The sequence below is a fragment of the Triturus cristatus genome, chromosome 4_1, assembly GCF_964204655.1.
Source record: "Triturus cristatus chromosome 4_1, aTriCri1.1, whole genome shotgun sequence".
Classification (NCBI taxonomy): Eukaryota; Metazoa; Chordata; class Amphibia; order Caudata; family Salamandridae; genus Triturus; species Triturus cristatus.
Window position 1 is genome coordinate 822548475 of NC_140585.1, and position 27546 is coordinate 822576020.

Here is a 27546-nt window from a genome sequence, read left to right on the forward strand (position 1 = left end):
GAAAAACGGGGGAAAGGAAGGATAAAGTAGTAAAACCAATGCAAAAGCAGAAGAAAGCACTCAAAGAAATGGGGGGTATGGTGGAGAAAGCTGCAAAAAATAAGGCGGGAGCAGACGAAAGCAGTAACAAAAAAAAAAAATGAGGCAAACGCAGAAGAAAGCACTCAGAAAAATGCAGGAAAGAAGGAAACAGTAAAAAAAAAACAGGGAAAAGCAGGAGACAACACCAAGGAAAACGGGGAGGAAACAAAGGGATAAAGCAGTAAAAAGCGAGAAAAAAGCAGGAAAAAGCACTCTGAAAAATCAGAGGGTAAAGGAAGGATAAAGAAGTAAAAAATAACAAATTTTCAAAAAAAGAGCCAAAAGCTGGAGAAAAATGGGTTGGAGGCAGAGCGGTGCAGTAGCACTGGAGAGCTAGGCCTGGTTTGCAAGATAGCTGATTCACAAAAGCACTCTATGGGGCTCAAATGGTTCTTTTTGCAACCAGACTTGCTTATTGCTATTTTTTGGTAATTTGTCATCATTTTGCTGAAGTGAAGGATCTCAGGAAGGAAAGGCAGAATTGGCTATGGAAACGTAGGTTTTTATGCTGCCTTACGTCCAAGCTGTGCTAGCACAACTACTGGAAACTTTGAAAGGCCTTGTTATATTTGTGTTCAATGTTCATGGATCATGGCCAACCGTAGATCTCTAACAGTCATCCTTCACCCATGATATCTGCTATTGCCTGTCCTGTTTCCTCTAATCCTGTCCTGTGTAGGGCCAGCTACCAATAATATACTGACAGTCCAACTGGTAGCATACTTGCATTCTGGGTAAAAGCAAGTCATCAGATGCTCCTTTCTCATTTCCTGGTATCTTGTACCATCCTTAACCTTTCTTATGTCGCACTTTTAGGCAAACTTAGGATGCCATAAAGCCTCATAAAAAGCCCAACATAGAGTACTGCGTATTGTCTCAAATAATGTAAGGGAAGCAAGAGGAGTCTGCTATTCTTGGATAAGGGCTGAAAGTATCCTATATACAACGAGCATTGGCAAAGCCAATAGCTCTTGTCTATGCAAGAGCTATTGGCTTTGCCAATGTGTTTTCGCCATGTTATACACCAGCATAGCTGATGTTCAGCATGGCTAAAAGTTAGTGGCATAAGAGAGTGGAGTGTCGCAGAGTAGAGTGGCGCGGTGTTGATTGTCATGGGATAGAGTGCCATAGAGTGGAGTGGCATGGAGTGCCGTGAAGTAGAGTGTCAGAGTGGAGTAGTGTAGAATGGTGTAGAATAGAGTAGTGTCGTAGAGTGTAGTAAAATGGTGCGGCGTGGAGTCGTGTAAAACGGACTGGAGTGGCATGGAGTAGAGTGTCGTAGAGTAGAGTGGAGTATGCATGGTGTGGTAACGCACTTCCGTAAGACAACACATTTTCAGTTGAAGTTACCATTACATTTGCACATACATACAGTTTTAGTTATTGAAATATACAGCGCACAAACCATAATGTGTGGAAATCTGCATCACCTAGTGTATTTATTTGTTTTGATAGTATTCAAATATTTGTTTCCACCACACTATGCTGTATTTGTGCTTTCCTAATTCTGATATATTCTGAAATACTTGCACAGTTAATTTACTGGCATTTCAATTTTGTTGTGCTATAAAAAAAATAACATACCACTGCCTTTCCCACCCCCTAGTATACAGCAAGATTGTCACATAAATTCTCTCACTTTGCAGACAGAGAAAGAAAAGTAAACCTCGGAAGACAGAACCTAACATTTGACCTGTGTCTTTGAGCGCATTGCAAATGTGGAAAGATAAGAACACAATTTAAATACCTGTTTATTGCTCACCTCAACTCCAGCATGGTTATTTTGAGAGTGCTGCAGCATGCCCTGCTCCCTGCGCCTATGGCATGCGCATGAAATTGAGAAAGAGGATTGTTTCAGTTATGCTATTAGAAAAGAGCACTGACATAAATGAACAAGCTTGTAGACAGAATAGTGTCCCTCACATGGGTGCATGATTGATGAGCTGGCACTCACAAAGATGAGTAGAACCAGTCAAGCAGAAAGATAGGATGCAGGAAACCTCTTCCAAGAATTAGAGCAGGTTTACTGCTTCCTGAACTAACTTTCAGGGTAGACAAATGAAAACACTTGTATTAAAGTGGAGTGCCTCACAAAAAAAGCAACAAAAAAGAGTTACCAGAAAGCAGGCACAAGAGGAGGAATGCATTATTATTATTATTACATTTATTAGGCGCACAGTTACCCTGATAGGGTTTCCCGGCGCGATGAGTCTTAAATTAGACTAGGTAATTCAAGCCATTTGCTGAATGAAGAGCCAGGTCTTAATGTCTCGGCGAAATTTTAGATAGGAGGATTCCGACTTCACATGGTTAGGAAGAGAATTCCAGAGTTTTGGACCAAGGTACGAGAAAGACCGTCCGCCCATTCTTGTCAATTTAAACCTAGGAAGTGTTAGATTACCCTGGGTAGAGGAACGCAAAGCGCGGTGTGGTATGTAAGGGTAGATGAGTTCTCTCAAGTATACTGGGGCTGCACCTTGTTTGATTTTAAAAATATGGCAAAGAGCTTTGAATTTAATGCGGTTATTAACGCAGAGCCAATGAAGATCTTGCAGAAAAGGAGTAACCGAGTCTCTTCGCGCAATATGACACAGAAGGCGCGCTGCAGAATTCTGAACCATTTGCAGCCTCCTAACAGGTTCCTTATTGCAGCCTAAGTAAAGAATATTCCCGTAATCCAGTCGGGACATTATAAGGGACTGGACTACAGTTCTTTGTGTAGAAAAAGGAAGTATCCCAATTATTTTCCGCAACCATCGTAATATGGAGAAACAGGTTCCTACTGTGCTTACTGCTTGTTGTCTCATAGAGAGTTGGCTGTCAATGATGAAGCCTAAATTACGGGCTTGGGTAACCGGCTGGGGAAATGAACCCATTTCTTGAGGCCAGTGAGAGTGGTTCCAGAGATGTTCATCTTTCCCCAAGATGATGACCTCCGTTTTATCCCCGTTTAATATCAAGCAGTTGGCATTCATCCATTTCGAAACTTGGAGTAAACCGTTCCGTAAAGAGGATATCGAGTTGTCTTTAGAGGAGGATAACGAAAAGATGATTTGAGTGTCATCTGCATAGGAGTATAGGGTGAGCCCTGCGTCCTCAACGATGGTGGCAAGGGGACGCACATAGATATTAAAAAGTAGTGGACTCAAAGTGGAGCCCTGGGGAACTCCATATGCAGAAACTCGAGAGGTGGAACAAGCCCCAGAGGAAAAGACCTGAAATGAACGGTCACTCAGAAAAGAGGACAGCCAAAGCAGAGCTGGACCTTCAACACCTGCTAACTGAAGAGAGTTCAGCAAGATAGGGTGAGACACGGTGTCGAATGCTGCGCTCAGATCTAATAAAATGAGCGCCATGGTCTCATCCTGATCTAAACATTGCCGCAATTTTTCAGTTACTCCCAAAAGAGTAGTTTCAGTAGAGTGGTGCGTTCTGAAACCTGATTGGGAGGGGTGCAGATATCCCGATTTTTCAATATGGGTGGTTAAATGAGAGTTGATATGCTTTTCCAATATTTTAGAAAATACTGGTAGCAGTGAAATGGGGCGGAAATTTGCCAAAACCGAGGGATCGGCATTGGGTTTTTTTAGTAATGGAATCACCATTGCGTGTTTCCAATCCATTGGTACATGTGATTCACGTATTGATGCATTTAGGAGAGCTCTACAGAGACTCAGTATGGGTGGAGAAAGTAATTTTAGAAAATTGACAGGTAAAGGATCCAGAGGGGAGCCCGAATTTACCCTGGATAAACAATAATTAAATGATTCCTCATTGAGGAGAGGCCACAGTGAAATTTTCATTGTGTTAGGCTCGGAGTCCTTTTGCCCTCTGTTAGGGAAGGCATCCATTTGTCTCATACCTGTAGCAGAGGGAATTAAGTCCTGAGGTAAGGTAGGAACAAAATTGCTGTATATTATCTTTACTTTTTCAGTAAAAAAATTAGCAATATTGTTGCATTTAGTAATATCCAGGGCAGGGGGTGCAGGAAGAGTATTTGCCCCGGATAGTTTTTTGACCACTGAGAACAGAACTTGAGGTTTGTTCAATGCATTAGTAATGGTTTTGGAAATATGCAAAGCTCTTGCTGCCTTACAGGCGTGGTGAAGGGCAGTCTTGTAATCAATTTTACGATTAGGATCATAAAATTTCCGCCACTTCCTTTCCAAACCTTTGTATTGTGATTTCAAGCTCTTCAGGTCTTCATTAAACCATGGAACAGGAGTCCGATGGGAAGAACAAGTTTTCGACGAAAGAGGCAGACAGAGATTTACAGAGGAAAGTAGCCAGTTTGATGTAGCTTTATTTAAAGAAATAAGTGGAAGTGTTGAGTCTGGAAGATTCCCTTCCAGAAGATCATTTAACGTGTCTAGTTTCAGCTTATGCCAAGGTCTCTTATTCCTAGACCCATATAATGGCCTGGACGTTACGGAATCAAGAACCTTGAGTTGAAAAAAGACCGCGTAATGGTCGGATCAATTTAGAGGCAGAGCTGGGTAGTTACATACAAATGAAAGATTCGAAAAAATAGGATCTAATAGATGCCCTGCTTGGTGTGTGAGGCCCTTGTTATAAAGAGATAAGCCAAGGGCTTCCAGGTTGGCTATCAAAGTAGTACTGTCCGAATTCGTAGGGTCTTCCAAATGTAGATTAAAATCGCCCACAATCAAAAAATTTGTGGCGTGTAAAATAAAAGGGGCAATTAAATCTGGCAATGATGATGACCAAAGTTTCGCATATCCTGGGGGGCGGTAAATAAGGAGTCCAGAGATAGTAAGTTGCGGAGAAAGGGCCAATCCAAACAGGGCGGCCTCACAACCTGGGAAGGGTTGGGACTCAAATTTACAAGAATAGCCCGATTTCAAAATAATCCCAATTCCGCCGCCCCTTCCCGTGCTCCTATCACTTCTGACAAAGACATAATCGGGAGGGAGGGCCTCAGCAATATCTGGTCCAGAACCATCATGGAGCCAGGTTTCCGTAAGGAACAGGGCATCCGGTTTCCTTGAAAGTAGAAAGTCATAGATATGAGCCCTATTTTTAGGAAGTGAGCGACAGTTTAAGCTCCAGAAGTGGAAAACTTTATCCACTCCTAAAGATGACTTATTCTTTTCAGTGGACAGTCCTGAGTACCTCTGGCGTTTTTTAAGACTGCAGCCAAATGCGAAGTGGCAATTATCACATACAAATCTTTGCTGTATACATGTGGCTATGGTGCATTTGGAAGAGGCCTGAACTCGCAACGACTTTAAGTTCGCCGCAGAATATTTAATGATAGTAGGTTTTACAATAACGTGTGAAGAGAGTTTACCTGGCACTGGGCACGGCAGGGCGCGGACGGGCGCAGACGGGCTTGCCTCTGGTGCGCATCCGGCGCGCTTGCATCCGGCAGTCCAAGTAGAGGCTGGTGCAAGCTGATAGGCTCACGGTAAACTCGCGAGTCACGTGATCGTCATAGAGGTGATAAACAGGCTACTTACTCCACAGGAGGGACAAAGACATGCTGGACAGCCTAAAACAAATAAAGCCAACAAATACAAAGCAAGTAAATGTGAGTTATAAAACACAAAGCCAGTGATAAGCAGTGGACGGAATGTATTCATAGGGAAACTTTCAGCATGTCTCCAATAGGTTTTTGCAACCAGACTGCTGTGCTGTCTGGTAAGCTTCGACCTAAAAGGGACATTTGCTGTAGCTCTTCAAGGTGTAGGCCTGTTTCCTTGTTGGATTCCACTCGAAAAATATACAAAGACATTGTTTGAAACTGTAAATGTCCAAATAGATTTGAGCAGCAAGCAGATGGCTTTACTGTGGGTAATAGGCAATCATGTGAGGTTCACAAATAAAATGTTGTGTACAGGAACCTAAGCAAACAGGAGATATGGGCAGAATATTCAGAGGTGTGTGGAAAAGCTTTGTGGTAGCACGCATGGTATTTTCCATCTTTATAAATTACATGCACACCACCCTGTTCTGATTGGATGTTAGCGAAGCAGAAACTTCTATTTTTGTTGTTTGCAGAAGATGAAGTTCTCCTAACAGAATATCCCAGAAGATTGTAGTCTCTCTTACATAAATTGTGTGGTTATTGAAATGGGAAGGAATTTGCCATCGACATAAAACAGAATCAAAACTCTAGCAATAAATATAAATAAATATAGTGAACACCAAGAGGTTCTAGATTGTAAAGTCATTCAATGTTATGGCTATTAGATTTGGGATGAAAGCCTTGCCATAAGACTAACTGTGGCTGTGGTACTCCTCAAATCTCACCAATCAGGAGGTTAGAATTGTTCTTTTGCTAGAAATCTATTGCAGTAGATTTAACTGTGTATACAACAAATGTAGTACTTGTGAATCTTTCCCAGCTGCAGTTCCTTGTTGATAGTGAAAATTGATTCCTTAAAGTTCTTATAAAACCCTAAGCCAGTACTCTACATTTATAGCTACACGTGGAATTGACAGTTGGGGACTAAAGGGTTGATTCTGCCCCTCAACCACTGGTTTAAAGCCACATAGTTGGACTAAGAACACTATGGTTCCATATTCAGAAGCACTTAACTCTCTTCATCAAAAAAAAGTCCCTACAAGGCCTTGTTGCTGAACATAATGGGTAGATTGCCTCGTACAATAACCTTGGAATTGGTGAACCAAATCATTACATTTACGGACTGTGAAATATAGTTCTGACTGAATAATTAAAGAGTATTTTCCTAGGGTATTCTTTCTGAATGTCACTGATGCCAACCCCCTCCCATGACCACCGTGGAATTCTCTAGCAGGCTTCAGAAAGAAGGGTGTTTGGGAAATACTTTGATGATGATGATCCCCACAATCCTCAATGGGCCTTTACTCCTCTTTGGACAGAGAATGTTCAATTTACAGTCCTAGACCGTCAGAGTAAAATGGATGGAGTGGTGGAAATGAGGAATCAAAAATCAGTGATCTTGCTAGAGAGCCCGTTCAAGGCTCAGGCAGATGGTGGCCGTCCAGTATGCAGTCTCAGGTATTGTGATTTTAGGCATCTTTGAGAAACTGCAGTCACCTTGAAAAATAACTCGTTATCATTGATTCTAGATTAACATCTAAAGTTTATTAAAATGTATCCCGTGGTCATTTAGGAAAAGCGCAGATTGAACAGTACCCGAGCAACGACACTGGTTGTTGGGAAAACGTTTGAAACAAATGTCTCATATTGTACCGATTAGAGTCTTTGGGTTAGCCAGCACCTGGTGATCTTTGTCATCTTCATAGGACTCTGCACGCATTCATTAGTGAAGTTTGGACATTTGTATAGTTTTGGTTTCATAGACTCACTCTCTGAAGCTACTGCATAGTTTAGTAGGACCCCTTCAGTCTTTTGGGAAATATACTATTAGTGTGCATGCCGTTTATCATACAAAGCTCCTGCTAGTTTTGTTATGGTGCTCAAGTTTTCGTATTTTGTCCTGATTTCTGATCGGTCTTATTCTGATTGCTTCAAGCGTATGCTTTATAAAGCATTAATATAATAAAGTCCCAGCACGCAGATTTTGGAAAATTGACTCTCAAATGTTTGAATGAACGTGTTTAGAACATAAGTGTCACAGATATTTTAGAAAGAGGTTTTTCTGAAGGCCTAATGTTTGGCCATTATACTTTTCCTTCCACCAAGAGAGCTGAACTGCCCAACATCTAAGTGACCTTAAGCTGCAGTGTGTTTGGGTGATGATGAATATGTTTTGGGTAAATTAATGCAGAGAAGGAAGGTCAATGGATCTCATCAAGTGTAATACCGAACACTGGGCCCCATTTCTGACCAATCTCCCGAGCTCCTCTTCCCTTTCAACGATAGTGCCTATATTTAAGTAAGGTAATAGGTCGGACCCAAAATCCTATCGCCCCATTTCCCTGATCAATACCTCGGTAACGATCATTGGTCTGGTTATTATCAGTAGGATTGGGTATGAGTTCCCAGAGTATTGCACCCTAGCCAATACGGTTTTAGAGAGCGGCTGGGAACAGTGGAGCAGTTTCTTAATCTCCACTTATGTGTGGGGAAAAATACTGTTATAAGGTGCTGCCCCATACATCGAGTTTTCATTGATTTATCAACTGCTTTTGATAGTGTGAATCATAACAAATTATGGAGGCTGGCTGGATCTGGGGTTGGATGTTGCGCTGGTTCACTGTTTCTATTGCTTAAATGAGAATTTGGGGGCGACGGTGTGGTTGGGCCAGACGGAGAGCTCATGGAAGGCATTTAGACTTGAACGTGGGGCTCGGAACCGCTGCATGATGCCACCCTTGCTGTTTATCCTATAAATTAACAACTGGTGCCTCTAAAGACGTACGTAAAATAGGCAGTATGGCCATTCCTGCCTTATTATATGCAGACTATACGGTTCTTATGGCCTACACCCCAATCGCACTCCTTAGGCTGGTAGATTTTTTCATAAAATTTATGACTAGGATTTGACTGTTAACTTCAACAAGTCACACATCATAGCATGTGGTCCTTATTGACTGTTTTGTGCAGAGATTTAGGGCTGCTCAAAATGTCACCCCTTAGAGGTCGGAGAGAATCACATATGTAGGCGACTCCTGAACCAACCCACTGCCAGCTCAAACTTTATCTGTCACAGCGAGTTAGGTTTGCCCTATTTGTAGGATCGCATCAAACTGGAACCTATTTTTCTTTGGATATCAGTCTGGGCCAAACCGGAGGTCAGCCTGAATAGAAACGTTATTACGGATTGTCTTCAGCAGGACAGGGGTCAATCACTTGCTTGGTTATGTTGCCTCAGTTTTAAAAGATCTTGGCTGCCAAGAGTTATTTACTCACACTTGTGGATTACTAACGCAGATAAAAGGGTAGTAAAAGCACTTTTTCTGGAAACAAGATGCTCCTTAAGAGAAGGGCCGAAGGATGTAATGTCACTGTGCTCAAAGTGGTAGTAATAAACAGGTTTAGTGGGCCACATGTTCATAAAACATCCAAAATCATACAACACTATAAAACCACAATACATAGACTAAGACGCAATCCACACTTAAAAACCCTGCTTGATGGCCAGAATAAAACGTGCACTGCAACATCTTAAAACCGCATTTCAGACAATAAAGCCATCCCCTCCCACCTAGAACATATCTGATATTTAAATAATAGGGATCTTTAAAACGTAATACGCGCAACCTTATAAAAAGTACAATCCATCAAAAACCAAAAAATAGAAAATTTTGCTTGAAAAGGACATACACATGCACCCACCATTTTCATTACTTACCTCTTTACATTAAATAGGAGTAGAAAAGATAGGGTTACATCCCAATCTTATTTTAGGAATTTAATTACAAAGCTTAGGGTCTGGCAACTGAAACAAGTTGGGAAATGCATCATTCCAGCCTAGCGTTGGCAATGTAAACATTACTGAGGTTTTCTCCGTTAGGTAGGTCATATCCTGCATACAACCCACTTTTTGGCTGATTTTCTCAAAGCCTGATTACTGGGGATAGGAGACCATGTTTCAGTTGAGCCCCATGTGGCATGGGGATATCTGAGATCCTATACTCTGTGGCAAACGTCACACACTCCGCTGGCAAGGATTTCGTCTCTGCATAATTTATAGATTTTTAGAACACCTTCATCCTGTCCTAGCTTATTTAAACACTTCAGCATGCGGCAATTAGCCAGTAAACACCAAGGCACCAAATTTAATTCTCTCCTTACACCCTGAACCGTTGTGCCCTGGAGCAAACTTTATAAGCCCTTAAGGACTAAACTTTCTATCAACACCAAATTAAAAGAAGTGTTGAGCTCAAGAATTTTAGATCCATTCTTGACAAGAGGTGGATTTTTCCCTTTGCAGGCTTTCATAAGGGGAGTCAAAACATGCCCCAATCCACTTGGTTGACCTTAGCCAAACATTTGGATTGTACCAGAGCTCTAGACCTTATACTCCTCATATGGACGTTCCACTGTAGTTTCCTAGTAAAAGTGAGTACCAAATATTTATAATAATCAACCACTTAAGACCCATTTGAACTTAGAAGTCCCTTTCCCAAACACCATTATTTTTTACTTCTCTATAGTTATCTTCAGAGAATTAGTTTTACTATAAGCATCTAGAGAATCCAATTTCCTATGTAAACCCAGAGGGGTATAATCTAGCAAAGCTAAATCATCTGCATACAGCAAGCATGGGATGTGCACAGTCCCCACTTTTGGAGAGAAAGAGTTGCATAATTTTAAAGCTAAGGGTAGATCTGCCAGAAAAAAAGACTAAATAAGGTTGGGGCCATGATGATTGGCCTTAAGATGTTTGCAGTTGTTGAGCAGTGAAGAGGTTTCGTTATCGAGTTGGATCCTTCTGAAGCTAGCCGCCTACTCTAGGAAAAGAATGCTAGAATTTCCTTCCTAATAGGCACTTCTTTTGCTCTGTGGGTACAACAATGCTGACTGTTATTATTTTATGTGTTCTAATTCAGTGTGTTTTATATTTACCTCTGGTATTACTAATAAGGACGTTTGATTGATCAGGTCAAAGGATGTTGTATATTTTATTTCTGAGATATTTGGGGATTTATTGGGTATTAGTAGTGATAGAATGCTTGTCTGAGATGTGAAGGAAAGTGGTACTCTGCTTGCCCTTGGACTTAATAGAAGGCAATGTAGGGGAAGCTCTTTGAGTCACATGCCTGATGCTGAGATGGAATCTAAGAATAATTGCAGTGATATAGACTAGCTGGATTAGTGCGATTTAATGTTTTAGCTGGCTGTCATAGAAATTGGGTCCAGACATTTGCTGTAGTCCATGCTTTCACTGGACCATCATCTCACGGGAAGAAGGGGTAGCTTATTGGAAGGACGTCGGGGAAGCGATCTGATGTGCTGAGCACAGATTTGATTCAGAGTGGCGGGGAGGGGGTGTTGGTGGGTGCATTTGTTTGTCCATGGTGAGGCTTGAAATACAAGACTTCACGAGGCACTCTGTCTGCCCTTTAAATTCCTCCTCTGGCTGAAAGCCTCATGTTGCAAGGCAGGCGCTGTGTGTGGGATAGAAGCAAACAGGCTGTTTGCAAGGACATATTTTAACCCATACAGAAGTAAATCATCCATAGGCGCTCTGGAGAACTTTCACAGTTTGACCACTCCTTATATCACGGCTAAACGAGATGTACATCTATCTCAATTGAAGCTTGCCTACATACATACATACATACATACATAATACCATGTACATTTTTGATCTGAAAGATTGTAAGGGATAACCCACCCGCCCATCTACCCTCCTCAACTCCTAACCCTTATCCTCTCTGCTATGGCTGTTCCCCTTCTGCTTGAAGCTACAAGTTAACATCCAGAACAATTGTTAGTTTGATATAATTCATGGAGCGAAGTGAGTTGTTTAAGCCTTAACACAGTTCAAATTTAAGCTTAAAATTGTTTGGCTGCATTGTTTTTGTATTGTGTGCCAGTTAGTTGAATAGACTCTGTTTCCAGGACACTGGTATTTCCCTACTTCTGTGAAATATGTAAAGCATTTCAGAGGGTTCGCCTCCTCAGCATACCTCGGCTGCCTCCCTCAGCGGTGGCCCTCCTTCCTCCTGCTGAGTTTACTCCAGTCCAGGAGTCTGCAAAGGGCCAAATCAGAATTTGGCAGTTGAGTAAAACTGAGTTGACAGTGGGATACCTGGCAAATTGTAACTCCTTTGAAACTATAATAAGAGTTTTCAGAATCATTGTTTGCAAATTTGTTTAAATTAAAATCAAAACACGGATGAACATCCCCCACTTTTATTCACAGACTCCGACCCAGAACAGGATGCGGCGATCCGGGCTGCCCAGGAACGAGCCGAAATAGTAGCCAAGTATGACAAAGTAAGTGCCGCTCTTGCTTGCATCTTCCCCATACCTGACAATCTGATCCAAACGTTGCACTGCCTTGTCCCAAAAGTGTGTATTTTTGTCACGTTCCATGTTACATATAGTTATTTAATAGTTATTTAGTGCGGATTCTGATAACATTATTTTATTCTGTAAATTCTTTTTCAAAGACTTCTGCTGTTTTTGGTTTAGATTCTGCAAACGCATTTTTTTTGCTACGCCTCACAGCTATGTGTAAAATGTTGCTGTGCATGGAACTCCGATTACAAGATGTCTAATCTTTTAGCAAAAGTATCACCTTCGCTATCAGAGTGATGAGGAAAATACGGTTTCTGACCATTTGAATGCAGGTTTGTTTGTAGCCCTTCAAGAGAAGACCAGTTATGAAGCAATCAGCAGGTACTGAGCAGTGTCCATGGTAGACCTGTAATTGAACACTCCGGTCCCAGGGCCTCTCTTATTCATACTCTTCACCTGGATAACAGTTACTCCCTTTGTATATTTGACTCTGTACAGTAGCCCGGGGAAGCAGTAAAGGCCCACTGGAGGAGGTGATAGTCCTTTTGAAACCCAGACACAGTGATCTCACTCATTATATTCAGTAGCCAGTCAGAGCTATTTCTTGTAAACGGCAAGCTGTTCTGTACACACAGGAAATATAAGGCACTAAATATATTAAGCAATAAACACAAAACAAAAGGTTCTAATCAATCAATCATTTGTAAAGCGCACTATATACCCTCGAGGGTCTCAAGGCGCTGGGGGGGGCGCTACTGATCAAACAGCCAAGTCTTGAGTATCCTCCTGAAGGTCAGCATGTCTTGGGTCTGTCGTAGGCTCAGTGGGAGGGTGTTCCAAGTCTTGGCGGCGAGGTGGGAGAAGGACCTCCCTCCGGTGGTTGTTCTTCGGTTGCGCGCGACGGTGGTGAGTGAGAGGTCGGCGGAGCATAGCTGGCGGTTGGGGATGTAAAAGGAGAGCCGTCTGTTGAGGTAGGCTGGGCCGGTCTTGTGGAGTGCTTTGTGTGCGTGGATGAGGAGCCTGAAGGATATCCTCTTGTTGACGGGGAGCCAGTGCAGGTTTCTCAAGTGGGGGGTGATGTGGCCATGGCGTGGTACGTCGAGGATCAGTCGCGCCAGGGCGTTTTGGATGCGTTGTAGTCGTTTGATGAGCTTGGTCGGGGCTCCCGCGTAGAGGGCGTTTTCGTAGTCTAGTCTGCTGCTGATGAGGGCCTGGGTGACTGTCTTTCTTGTATCTGTCCGGATCCATCTGTAGAGCTTGCGGAGTATGCGGAGGGTGTTGAAGGAGGAGACGGCGTTGACTTGCTTGGTCATTGAGAGCATTGAGTCGAGGATGATTCCCAGGTTGCGTGCGTGCGTGCGTGCGTGGTCGGTGGGTGTCGGGGCTGCCCCCAGTGCGGTCGGCCACCAGGAGTCGTCCAAGGCTGAGGGGTTGGAGCCGAGGATGAGGACCTCCGTCTTGTCCGAGTTCAGCTTCAGGTGGCTGATCTTCATCCAGTCGGCGACGGCCTTCATTCCTTCGTGGAGGTTGGCTTTGGTGGTGATGGGGTCCTTGGTGAGGGAGAGGATCAATTGAGTGTCGTCTGCGTAGGAGATTATGTTGAGGTCGTGCTGTCGGGCGACGTGTGCGAGCGGGGCCATGTAAATGTTGAACAGTATCGGGCTGAGGGAGGATCCCTGGGGTACGCCGCAGATGATCTCGGAGGATTTGGAACGGAATGGGGGGAGGCGGACGCTCTGGGTTCTGCTGGAGAGGAAGGAGGTGGTCCATTCCAGAGCCTTGTCTTGGATCCCTGCGACATGGAGGCGTGCGTGTAGTGTGCGGTGGCAGATGGTGTCGAAGGTGGCGGAGAGGTCTAGGAGGACGAGTGCTGCGGTCTCACCATTGTCCAGCAGGGTCCTGATGTCGGTGGCGGCGATGAGGGCAATCTCAGTGCTGTGGTTGGTGCGGAACCCTGACTGGGAAGGGTCCAGGATTCTGTTTTCTTCGAGGTATTGGGTTAGCTGTCTGACGATTTTCTCGGTGACCTTGGCCGGGAAGGGGAGCAGAGAAATGGGCCGGAAGTTCTTGAGGTCTCTTGGGTCTGCCTTAGGTTTTTTGAGTAGTGCGTTTATCTCGGCGTGTCTCCAGTTCTCTGGGAAGGTCGCGGTCTCTAGGGAGAGGTTGATGACGTTGCGCAGGTGGGGTGTGATGGAGCTGCTTGCTTTGTTGAAGACGTGATGCGGGAATGGGTCTGACAGAGAGCCGGAGTGGATTGTGCTCATGGTCTTGATGGTGTCATCGATGCTCACGTTGGCCCAGGCTAGCAGGGGGTCGTGGTCGATGGTGTGCGGAGGGTCTGTTGTGTTGCTGTCTGTTGGGGCTGTCTGGGTGTTGAAGCTGCCGTGGATGTCTGCTATCTTGCGGTGGAAGAAGGTGGCGAGGGAGTCGCACAGTGCTTGCGACGGCGGGATGTCGTTAGTGTTGGAGCTGGGGTTGGAGAGTTCCTTCACGATGTTGAAGAGCTCCTTGCTATTGTGTGCGTTGTTGTCGAGGCGGTCTTTGAAGGAGGTCCTCTTTGCCGCCCTGATGAGGAGGTGGTGGTTGCGGATGGCGTCCTTGTGTGCTGCGTGGCTGTCAGGAGTTTGTTCACTGTGCCATTCCTTCTCTAGTTTCCGGCAGGCCTAATCAAACTGGGGCCTGCCTATCACCCAGAAATGGTTCTTAGGCAACCAAGGCGCTACAGTGGAAATGACACTGGGGCCTACGGGCAGTGTTATCCTATGGGGGAAGATTTGGAATCTTGGTTACTGTTGGAAAACTTTAGGTCAGAGTTCTCTTACTTTGTGTTTGTTTACAGTTCACAGTCAGTTTAAGATGCGAACTTCTTATTAAGATATATCTAGGAAGGGTCTGTTACCTCTGCGGTTTGTCTTAGATTCTCATGTGAACTGATTGCCAGCTAGGTCAACTCAGTGAGTTTGAGTCGAGACTGCTGAGAATGTTTATTCGTGGGATGGACTTGGTGGCAGCCTGCCCCACAAATACTTGGGGGGCGGGTTCTCACAAAGTGAGGGTGGTGCTGTCTAACCAGACTTGCTTGTTCAGGCACTTGACCCTCTTGCAAAGTAGATGTTTTTGGTGTGAGACAAACTAGCTGGACTTGATGTCCTTGTGACTCCTGGGCACATCACTTCCTACAGATGACCTATAGGCAGGCTTCAGTGCACTGGGCGTTATTATTCCTCTGCTGGTCAGGGGCCACCGCCTCTCCGCATTCAAAAGTGCCCTTTTCTTGCTGAACAGGTCACTGCAGCATTGCGTTCTCCATAGTCTTAAACGTGCTCCCAGTCTTGGGCGAAACTCCGTTTTGGTGCCCGAAAAGTCTTAACAAATAGGAGTACCAGTTCTTATCCAGGTTAGTGGCAGTAGTTGGGAGCTGGAGAGAATGAAGGGGCTGCTATATTGAAAATCTTCCTGATCTTTCCCCAGGAAGAAGCAGTGGGAGCTGGCCCCTTCTGGCCACAGGATGGCATACTCCAAGAGGTTACTGTGGAGGCTCTCATTGGTCTCTCTGCTATCCAGAGAGGTCCCAGCACAGGATACATTGGATGGTCAAGCAACAAAACCAGTGTGGCCTTTCCTTAGTCCTCCACCGAGACTCTGCCTGGCAGGAGCTGAACGGTAATGCTATAAACCCGCCAACTTTGAATACTGTGCTGCAAGGTGACACTACACGAAAGAGTTATGACGAGAAAGGTAACAAGGAGGAGAAATCAACATGTCCTCTAGAAGGCAACAATACACAAAGCATAGATACATCGTGTGTCACACACATACCTAAAAAGACAACTTAAAAGCAGGGGAAATTAAAACGCCCCCAATGTGGAAATGTGCCTAAAAGTGGGCACACTGGTGCATGGTCACCCTCTTGTCCAAGGGTCCAAAGACCAACAAAATAGAGATCGGCACTGGAGTTGGAATAAATAACAAGTTTATTAATCACTCATGAGTTGGACCACATCCACAAAACACACTCGAGCTGCAGGAGATGGTACACTGAATTCACAAACCATCGTCCCTTTTATACTATTTTGTTGCAGTGTAAGCATGTCAACAGAAATGGAAAGAACAGTTTTAGAAATAACTATCAGCAAACAAGGGCTGACCACTCGGTCAGCAAAGTGGGAGGGGGAGCAGGAATGCTTATGGCAGCAGTAAATGGCCAACAGTTAACATCTAAGACCAGGTGCACTAGCAACTAAAACCCCCCAGCATCTACATTGCTTTCGCTGAGTCAGGAAGTCAACTAAAATAGAAAACACAAGCAGAGTGAAAAAGACGAGCAGCAGAGGACGGAAGAATTACGAAGGAAACGAAATGGACACCATAGCAAAAATGACTGTTGCTTATGCTTACGTCAAATATTACACGTTTCCACAGACGACCCTTTTAGCATAAGCTAAGACATTTTCCTATGCTTTAAAAGGAGTATGATAAATATCCTGTATATCAATTAGCATCATATCGCTGACTTCTCGGTCTATTGCTAAAAGGGCATTTTCATTTTGGACATTCGTTTTAAATGGTAGACCGGTAGTACAAGTGGAAATACAAAGGGAACAAAGCGTTTTTTTTTTTTTTTTTTAAAGTTCCAAAACCTTTATTATCTTCTGACAGTCATACATTATACGCCTACAACCTCACGGGCCGGCTCCAGATAACATTTCCCACTGCATTTCATCACCCTGTACACAGCCATGTGGCCGACAACCCGGAGGTCCGGCGGCAAATACCTGTTGTTCCAACATACCAGTAGGACTATACAATGTACCATAAACCCCGGGCAAGTAGCGGAGCACCACATCCGTTAGGCGCAACCGCTATGTGCGCTACCTGTAATTCGGAGGTGTAAACGTCCCGGAGCATAACCCCCCACTGCAGACCACCACCATCACACTCCTAAAGGGCAAACACTCAGACCCCACCTAGTTAACCTCAACAGCTCCTGAGTCAACCCTCAGCCTACTCCTGGTTCTCCCCCTCCACGGAGGCAGTATACGCCGCCACATACTCTTTAAACGGGTCCCAAATGTCCCTGGCTCTGCTAGTTAATGGTTGCGTCTCAGCGTAGATAGCACTCTGCTCCTGGCAGTATAAGAGATCCCCTATCCATTCCTTAAATTTCGGTGCACGCCATCTGCCCCATCGGCATGCAACTCTCCGCTTCGCCAATAATAGAGCAATGATCCCCAATTTGCACGTCAGCTTAGGTATTGATACCGTGTAGCCCAACAGCATCACAAGCGGATCTAATTCCACCGTATCTCCCAACATAGCCGTCAATGCCGAATGCACCTGCAGCCAGTAATCAGCCACTCTCGGACACAACCACGCCAAGTGCAGGAAATCTGCTCCTTCCGCCTGGCACCTCTCACATCTGTCGCTGTCTGATAGGCGAAATCTAAGCTTTTTGACTGGCGTGTAATACATTCGCTGTAAGAACTTGTAATGGATAGTACGCAGTCGGCTACTGGAGGAGATCTGGGAGGTGAGCTCGCAACAATACGTCCATTGCTTCTCTGTTATATCCCTGCCTAGCTCGATTCTCCACTGCTGGAGTGCCCTACAGTCCAAACTTCCACTGTGCGCCCGAATACTGCTGTATAACTGAGAGACTAAATGCCTACCATCCGTAGACGTAAGCAGGACTTGTAAAGGCCTCACTACGACGGGTTCCTCTGGGAAGCTCGGTAATATCTTCCGCAGCCCCCGCCGCAGCCGGATATAGTAAAAGACATCCAGCGGAGTAGGCTGATATCCACCAAACAACTGCTCTTCTGTCTTGAACCGCCCACTAGCGAAGAGGTCACCCCAGTGCCGTAGTTTTATTCTAGCGCACAGCCCCTGAAACCCTCCTTCCTGCAACAGCGACAAGTCCGGGTGATAAACCAGCGGCAGCGTCGGAGCATACATGAAGCTAAGCGCAAGTCGACGCAGTATACGCTGCCACGCATCCACCGTGCACGGCACCGTAGTAAATGGCGTATCAAAGGCACGGATTGAACCCTGAAGAACACCCGTCAATGGCAGTGGCCGGGATAGCCAGTCCTCCACCGCCAGCTGCGGCAGGAATGGCGCAGGTGCAAACCAATGGTATGCAAAGTGAGCCTGCGTACACAGATAATACTCCAGAAAATCGGGAACATCAAATCCACCAGATTCGTATGGCCGAGTGATAACCGACCATGCCAGTCGAGGCTGCTTACCAGCCCAGAACAGCCGCAATAATTCGGAACGCAACGTTCGAAAGAAGTACGCCCCCGGATAGTACGGGATGTTCTGGAAAAAATATAAAAAACGAGGTAATACCACCATCTTGATCAGCGAGGCCCTGCCCGCCATGGTAAGCGGAAGAGACACCCAGCGAGTAACATCCTCTGCCAGCTTAGTTATGGCTGTACCGTAATTCAGCCGCAACGTCTCCTCTCGATCCTTTGAAATCTGGACCCCCAAATATCTGAGATCCGACTCACACCATTCTAGCGGGTAGTCCAGAGAAAAGCGGCCCACTGCAGGCGTCAGGGGAAAAAATTGTGACTTCTTCCAGTTTATTTGAATGCCCGACAGACGCCCAAACACCAAAAATTCTCGGAGCAACGGATTAAGGTTAACCTGCGGATCCACCACGTACAACGTTAAGTCGTCAGCATAGAGAGATACATCAATCTGCCGTTGGTAACATTTAAAAGCACTCTGTTTATGCAATTGTCGGATGCGGCACGCCAGAGGTTCGATCGCGATAGCGAATAGCAATGGGGAGAGCGGGCACCCTTGCCTGGTACCCCTAGTCAGCAGAAACGAGTCGGACACTTCACCATTAATTAGTACTCTCGCTTTCGGGTCAGTATAGAGCAATTTGATCCATGCAACGAATATTTTGGGAAAGCCCATCCTGTACAAGATGGCAAACAGGTAGTTCCACTCAACCGAGTCAAATGCCTTGGTGGCATCAAGGAACACAGCCGCTACAGGCAGTTCCGGCGCTATCGTATTTATCAAGGAGAACAGCGTACGCAAGTTGCTAGCAGTCGAGCGACCCGGGACAAACTCCAATTTTTGTCATAAGCAGGGAGAGCCTAGTGGCCAGCACCTTCGCCAGAATCTTTGCATCACAATTAATCAGGGAGAGCGGCCTATATGAATCACACTCTGCTGGGTCTTTTCCTGGCTTCAACAGCGAGGTGATCAGTACCTCCCTCATTGTCCCCGGCAGCACTCCCACCTCCAGTGACTCCTCATACACCTCCCGGAGCACCGGTGCCATGACATCAATATAGCTTTTATAGAATTCCGCCGGTAAGCCATCAATCCCCGCTGCCTTACCATTACTCGCTTCCCGTATTTCATCCAGTTCAAATGGAGCCCCGAGAAATTCCCTATGGTCATCGCTTAACCAACATAACGCCACATCATCCAGAAAGTCCCCAAACACCGCCTCCCCACCACTGCGGGCTTCATATAATTCCTCATAATGTGCAGTAAATTGAGCTAATATTCCCTTCGTATCTTGCTGTAAGATCCCTCCCTGCCCTCTGATCTCTAGAACGTGTGTGGGTCCTCGGGCATGCCTAGTAATCTCCGCTAAGGCGCGCCCTGGTCTTTCTCCTTCACAATATCGGCGGGCACGCCAATATCGGCCCCTGAAGTTGGACTCCCTATCTGCCTCCTGCTCGTACTGCGTGAGCCGTTCTCGGAATACCTTATGGACCGGACCCATTGGTTCCTGGGCCATCCTAGTTTCCAGCTCCGCTAGTTCAGCCTCTAATTTGGTGAGCGAGTCTCGTATTGTTTTCAGGACACCGAAGCTCTTAGATATGTAGAACCCCCTGACCGTCACCTTAAACGACTCCCAAATGGTCTCGACACTATCCACTGACCCCTTGTTGCGGGGAAAAAACTCCGCTATCTCGTCCCCCAATTCCGCCTGAAACACCGGGTCCAACAATGCCGTGGGTTGCATACGCCACCTAGGTGCTGCCCTACAGAATCCTGGGATCGCCACCTGCACCAGTACCGGACAATGATCCGAATACGTCCTCGGTAAGTGAGCCACTCGACCTAGATCCACTGCCAAGCCCGCAGACAGAAAACAGTAATCTAGCCTGGCCCAAGAATTGGCATATGTTGTGAAGTGCGTCCCCGCCCGGACCCCAGGATGCACAAACCTCCAGCTATCTACAAGTCCCCCTTCTGCCACTATACCTTCCATGACTTCCCTCGCTCCCTTATGGTATTGCGGGCTACCATCCGACCTGTCGAGCCCTGAGGTCATTGTGAGATTGAAATCCCCTCCCCATATGACATGCATGGAACCAGTGTTCAGTATCTTGCCCCAGAGCATGGCAAAGAAGGCAGGCGAATCCACATTCGGCCCATAGCAGTTTACAATTGTGACCGTATCAGTACCAAGTCTGCCCCACAACAGGACAAATCTCCCTTCCTTATCCGTAAGGTCACCCAGCATCACAAACGGCGCCGCCTTCTTGATCAGTATTGCCGTGCCCCTGGCATACCCTGAATACGAGGAGAAGCTCCGGACTGCCGCCCATTTGCTTGCAAAGGTGTAGGTGGCCCGGGGACTAAGATGCGTTTCCTGTAGCAATGCAATTTGCACCTTATGCTGTTCCAGATAAGCCACCACCCTCCTACATTTCCTGGCGTCATTTAACCCTCGGACATTCCAGGTGGCGACAGTGACATGTGACTTACTCGCCTTATCTGCCATGCGTCGTTAACCTCCCAAGTACCAAAGCAGTCGTCCAGGTCTGCCCGCCAAGCACACGCCGGGTACGTGCCGCCCAATAATAGCCCCCCTCCACCCCATCAGATCGAATATTCAGAAGTGGCCCTTTCCGTAGCGCATCGGATTCCAGCCCATGCCCTCCTCCATAAACCACAAACCCACTCCCGCTACTACGCTCTCTCGCCCGTTTTGGAACTCCTATCATACAAACCATAACAACATCCCGTGTTCCCACCCCCCTCCCACTGAAGCAAACCCCAACCTGCCAGTCCTGCAGCCCCCCCTCCCCGCCCACAATTGCCCCAAACAGCAAGGCAAGTACATTCCCCAAACCCCGAACATATACTAGGGTATTTCCCGTCAGGAAACGAATCTAGGTGGCACCACCAGTTCCCTCCTCAGAAACGCAAGCCCGACCACACAATGTGCAGTCCAGCGCGGCGAAACGAGGAGGTGTCCGGCGCTAGTACTTGATCCACCCGGGTCCCACAACAAGCAAATCTCTGCCTCCTTTAACCGCAGCCAACACTGTGCCACACCCCGTGTAATCTTAAGAGGATTCTCCTGCGGTGACAGCGCCCCACAACCCAACAACACCCCACCGTGCTCGCAGCCACAAGGCCCAACCATCCCCCAGCGCAATGTCTCACAGCCAGCTACCCCAGTTCCAGTTCTCGGGGAACCCCCTCATCTGCACATGTAGTCCAATATGCCAGCTACAGTCACCCCACTCACGGTTCACCGTCCACCAGCTCCTCACGCCCAGGGTCCTCATCGTTCCCAGCTCCAGCCTCCGATCTGCGGGAACGCTTGTACTGTTTGATGAAATCCTCCACCAGCTGAGGATTCGTGAAGAACTTCTGCCTCCCCTGATATGTGACCCGCAGGCGCGCCGGGTAAAGCAGTGCATAGTCCAATTGCAAGTCTCGTAGTTTCGCTTTGACTGCCACAAATTTTCGACGTTCCTCCTGCACCATCGGTGTGAAATCTGGATACAGCGTGAAGGAGTTGCCATCGTAAGATAACGTACGTGTGCTCCGTGCGGCCCTCAAAGCGGCGTCACGGTCACGATAATTGAGCATCCTGGCGATGATCGGCCTGGGCGCCGCTCCCGGCTTAGGTCTGGGGCCCAGGGCCCGATGCGCCCTTTCCACAATAAATTGGGGAGAAAAAATGTCCGAACCAATCGCCACCACCAACATCTTCTCCACGTATTCCTCCATTTTGCCCACATTCGTCGACTCAGGAATACCTACGATGCGTACGTTATTCCGCCTACTCCGCGCTTCCAAATCCTCATTCTTAGCAGCAATGAGGCGCAGCAGATTGTCCATTCTGGATAGCTGTGAGGTATGCCGTGTCACCGTATCTTCAGTGTCCGATATCCGCTGTTCCGCCCCCGTGATCCGTTCTTCTTGGGCGTCCAACTTCTGTACTACCGCGTCCATTCGGGACGACATTCTATCCACTTTATCAGCGATAGTTGCAAATCCCTGACGCATTTCTCGCAAGACATCTTGTAAATTGGGCGCCGCTTCTGCCGGTCCTCCCGCCGTTACTGGCGGCTCCGCCGGGCCACGCGTCTCATCCACAGCCTTGGGCGGCTTCTTACTAGCCTCAAACGAGAGTTTGGGCTGTTTCGCATCTGTCCTGCCCATGCTGGCCTCCGGTCAGTCCTCTCCGTCAGCAGCAGCAGACGACCCCCTAGGGCCAGAAACCGCGTCGACGCTCCCTCCGCGCTTCCCAGGAGCTCCTATCCCTCTGCACTCCGCGAGTCCAGGCTGACAATATACTCGAGCGCCGTACAGCAGGCCAGCCGACACCAGCAGCACCCTCCACGCTCTTCCACCGGTCTCCACGGCCGGCCGGTGGCCGCGTCAGCACACCAGAGAAGCTAACCAAGTGCGGTCCGTGCCACCGTCCAGTACAGCACCCCCGATCACCTCTGCGGCCACCAGCAAGGCAATGCGCAAAGTAGCACTCCACAGCCCCTCCTGGGTTCGCAGCCGTACTCAGGGGGCGTCCAGGTCCTCCAGTTCCAGTGTCGCAGCCCAGTGACTGCTAACTCCCTCAATCGCACTCCGGTCCGGCCATACGCGGTGCCCAGGGGGTGCCTCCGCTCCAAGTCGGCCGCTATTCCTGAGACAGAGGGGGCGGGAGGGGGGGGGGCAGGGGGGTTAACACCTCTCACCCCTACTTAGCCCCGATGTCACTTGGCTCCCCCACAGCACCTCGCCACCAAGCACCTCCAGGAAACGACTAAATCAGCGCTCTTCCCAAAAAAAAAAAACGGAGGGGGGGGGGGCGGGACTCCCCGCCAAGGAGCACCCTCAGCACCTTCTGCAGCTTTCCAATCCGCCCCGCTCCGTAGCCGTCGCCAAGGCGCTGTGTCTCTCAGGTGGTCGGTCCCGGTCCCAGCGCCTACGGCCTGCAGCCGTTATCGCAGCCCCGGTCTCTCCTACCAGCGCGATCCGGCAGAGCAGCCCAGCTCTTCTACGCCACTCGCGCGCCGCTGACAACAGCGCGTCTTTCTCAGGCACCGGCCGTCCGTTTTTCTTCAGCCGCGGCCAGTACCCGCCGGACACCTCGCCACTGCTCCTCTCTCAGTTGCGGCCCCCAGGTGTCTCAATTAAGGATAAATGAGCGAATAATAACCGCCGGACAGCGGGAGCCCTACTCGAAGGCCGCCATTCAACAGTGCGCCACCTAGCGCCCCTCAAAGGGAACAAAGCGTTGGCCCGCATTGGATACATAAACAACAAGAGAAAAGAATTGCAATAATTATGAATAAGGCCGACTAGATTTTCATACCCCATACAGAAAATATGTTCCAGAACCATCCAGCCCAAGTCCATGTTCTTGAGTCTTGATGTATCTCAGTAGCTATTTTATGCATTTTGGATATAGCATCATAAACGGAAGGGGCGTGGTCAGGTATGAACACGCAACAGCTACTACTGATAATGCGACCTGCTCCACCACGGTCCGCTAGAATAACGTCTAGTGCCATTCTATTTTGCAAAGTCACAATTCTTGTAATTTGGAGTTCTTCTGTAATATTTCCAAGCGCCATTGCAGTTTGATTAGTCACTGCCTCTACTACACGGGTTAAGCGTCTGATTTTACTGCTATTTAAAGCTGCACCAACGAAGAAAGAGTCCCAAATTAAAGTCAACATATTGCTGTAATGCAGTGTCAGTTTGATGCACTTCATCATTATTTATAGTTCTTTTGAATTGGTTCAAGGAAATGTCATTAAACAGTTTTTGATCTTTATGGTAAGATGCAGGTGCTAAGAACACAGGAGGAAGCAAGAAGGACACATAACATATTCCAGACCATCCGATTGGTAAATGATAGTAACCTTTACTCCCACAAATGAAGTACGTTTTGTGTGAGGATAGAAAACTGCTATTGTTTGTTCCAGTAATGTTCAATACTGTAGTACAGTCACTTTTTCCCACCGGGATACTACCAAAATTGCTCCCACAAAGATTTGCTTGGCTCTAGTAACAGCGATAACAGAAGGCCCGTTACCCATGGCCGTTCGAGTGTTGGGGAAAACATAACATGTAGAGGAATTTCCTTTGCGATACTCCTCCATTTCCCATACAGTTCCTTTGGCTTGTGGGGACCCTTCCTCATTGGGGTAACAAACTTTATTAAGTTTTGCATTAAGTCCTCCTACATCAGCTAGATTAATATTAACAATTTCAAAGGCCCACAACAGTTCGAACCAGGCTCTACAGGAGCCATTGTGCGAGAATCGCAAGGGAATGAAAGGCGTTCCTCCCTTCTTCTGATGAGCTGGCATCATTCCACATACCCAGCATTTGGTAGTGTTCGTAGCATTATGAGTATGATGCAATATTTGTATGAAAGTGTTTTTGAGATATGACATTCGGTGCTTCTTTTCATGATAAGGAAGAGTGAAATAATAATGTTCGGTGGGGACAGAAGTAGTAGCAGTCAGTAAGTTTCGAGCCGGAGCTACTTCCTCCACAACCCACATTATCACAGCAATGATAACAGCAGTGAAAGTTAGTCCAGTAACTAACATTGTGTATTTGTTACAGATTTTTTCGGCATTCGATTTCTTCTCCTCAGGCATGTTCATCTTGTCTGTAAACAACAGAACAGATGGTGCCCTAAGGTCCTGGGCAGGCATTGGTTTGTTCTCTAACGTTGAGACGAGTAGTCACTAATAGGCTACCCCCTTTGTAATCAGTCTTTAACCACCCAGGACAGTGGCTCAAACAGTCTCTTTCTGCAATGAAATGTCTTTCTTTCTGGATCGAAGCAGATATCTATATGTACCAGGGATCGTGTGGTCCAGGAAGACTTCCTCAGGTCTTTCAGGTGACGCAGCTCGTCCTTTCTCGGTGACCAGGATGTCGCGGTGATCTGTCAATGCAGCTGGGCTCACAAGGGCATGCGGAACCTTTCGACAATGGGTGGCATGCACCCAATTTTTCCGGTTGGTCACTCGCACGGCAGTTCTGGTAGCCAGGAGGACATGTTCGGTCCGCGCCAACGAGGTGCCAAGGAACTGGTCCGTTGAAACGATTTTGTCAAGACAAAGTCACCAGGCCGCAGATCGTGGCCCTCACCCTGCGACCTGTCTGGAAGGGTTTCCCGAACCTGCTGATAAATAGAAGACAAGCTGTCAGTTAACGGAGTCAAATAGTCACTCATCAACAGGTTATTACATCACTCAAACTGAATCTAGTCCATTTGCAGGACCTCAAAAGGTGCAGTTGGTGTGGCAAACCCTCCTGTTGGAGTTCGGGTTCCCTTTACAGGGTCATACTGGAGACAGACCAGACAGGACTGGACTATCTTTTTAGCAGTGCTGGCAAGATCAGGATGATCCCAAACTTGCATGAGTTGTTTTGCCATTGAGGATGCACCAACATGTGCCGGCTCATGTGCCATGTGAATCCAGGGGTATAAGTAGGCTGTGGGTATCTTCCATTTGGTCATATCTTTATTCCTCCAGCAGCCCTCATCATCTAGTCTTCCCTCCTTAGACCATTGGTCTAGTTCATCAGCGGAGGCAGGTTGTTGCATGTCCAGCACCTCTTTCCTGGCATCATGCCAACGTTCAGCTTGTGACTTCACCACATACATGGAGGTGGTACTTTGCTGCATTGCGGTCTCACGGCCTGTGCGATCCGCAAAGGCATTACCTACTCCTATTTTATCAGTCACTTTCTTGTGTGCACTACATTTAACAATTGCCACTTTCTTAGGATAGGTTAGGGCAGTAAGAAGATTATGCACTAATTCTCCATGCACTATCTGCATCCCGTGTGAGGTGAGGAAGTCCCTTTCTTTCCATAAGCCGCCAAAATTGTGTGCCACCCTGAAAGCGTACTGGCTGTCAGTAAAAATGTTAACAAGTAAGTCTGTACTAAGCTCACATGATGTCATCAGTGCAATCAGTTCGGCCGCTTGGGCCGACTGTGGGATGCGAGCTGTTTCCACTACTGTCTGAATTGTTGTAATCGCATAGGCAGCAGATATACTGCCATCAGGCAATTTTAAACACGAGCCATCAACCCATAACTCCCCATCAACACTAGAGAGAGGTGTATCTTGTAGGTCAACGTGGCCCTTTGTTTGCTCTTCAGTAAGGAATATACAATCATGTAACTCTTGCGACTGAGGAGCTAGAAATGGCAATAGTGTAACAGGGTTTAGGGTCAGACATCTTTTCAGTGAAATATGAGGGGCCAGAAGTGTCAATTCATATCCTGTAAAGCGAGCACTAGTCAAATGCTGTGTTTTCGTTTGATTTAACAAAGCATCAACAGAATGGGGTACTAACACAAGCAATTTATGTGACAAAACTATTCCTTCACTCTGACGTATTGATACAGCGGTTGCGGCCACCCATCGGAAACATCCAGGCAGCGCACGGGCGACTGGGTCAAGGACAGCTGAGAAATATGCACAAGGACGTTGTTTATCACCGTGTGTCTGTGTTAAAACCGAGAGGGCACCACCTTCCCTCTTGTGTACGTTGAGTGTAAAAGTCTTAGTGTAGTCTGGAGTTCCTAATACTGGCGCAGAGCAAAGAGCTTGGCGGAACTGTTGAAAGAAATTCTGACATTCAGTAGTCCATGGGAGGGGCATCGGAGTGTCTTTAGTCAAGAGGACCACCAAAGGTTTAATAATGTGCGAAAAACTGGGGATCCACTGCCTACAAAAAGAAGTAAGGCCAATCAGTGCACGGACATCCTTCTGAGTACGGGGCACAGGAGTATCTAAAATAGTCTGAATGCGGTCTGGTGTGAGTGCACATCCCTCCTTAGACAGGAGGTGACCTAAATAGGTAACTTGCTGTCTACAATATTGCAATTTCTTTCGCGAGACTTTGTAATTATGATAGGAGAGAAAGGATAACAATAACCGTGTTCCTTCTTCACACTGCTCAGGGGTTTCTGTAGCCAACAAGATGTTGTCGACGTACTGGATAAGAACCACCCCTTTTGTTACAGGGAAGGAATCAAGCTGTCTTTTTAATGCCTGACTGTAAACAATTTTTATTGCAAATAAAAACCACAACTCAGCAGCAGTAATGACACTTACACAGTGACCTCAACAGTAGAAATATACGTTTGGGCATTGGAAATAACAGGCAATATATTAGGGACACCAAAAAATAACTCCGAGCATTTAGTAAAGCAGTACAAAGGGGGTTACATGTACATGTTAGGATCTGGGAGCCCCCGCGCTCATACTGTTTCTGCTGGTCCGGAGGTTTCAAGTCACAGCGCCTGCCCCTGCCATC

The 27546-nt window shown here is 46.8% G+C and overlaps 1 protein-coding gene across 3 annotated transcripts in view; it reads left to right on the forward strand.

The window, feature by feature from the left end:
* Nucleotides 1-27546, forward strand: part of USP6NL (USP6 N-terminal like) — a 1094021-nt gene that overhangs the window by 340734 nt on the left and 725741 nt on the right. For all 3 annotated transcript variants that reach the window (XR_014981357.1, XM_085653483.1, XM_085653482.1), the window contains exon 2: nucleotides 11868-11941. Coding sequence is in view for 2 of the 3 variants with exons in the window: in XM_085653483.1 (XP_085509609.1) it covers nucleotides 11868-11941 (74 nt within the window). In the remaining variant the exon portion in view is untranslated. The remainder of the gene's footprint in view (nucleotides 1-11867; nucleotides 11942-27546) is intronic.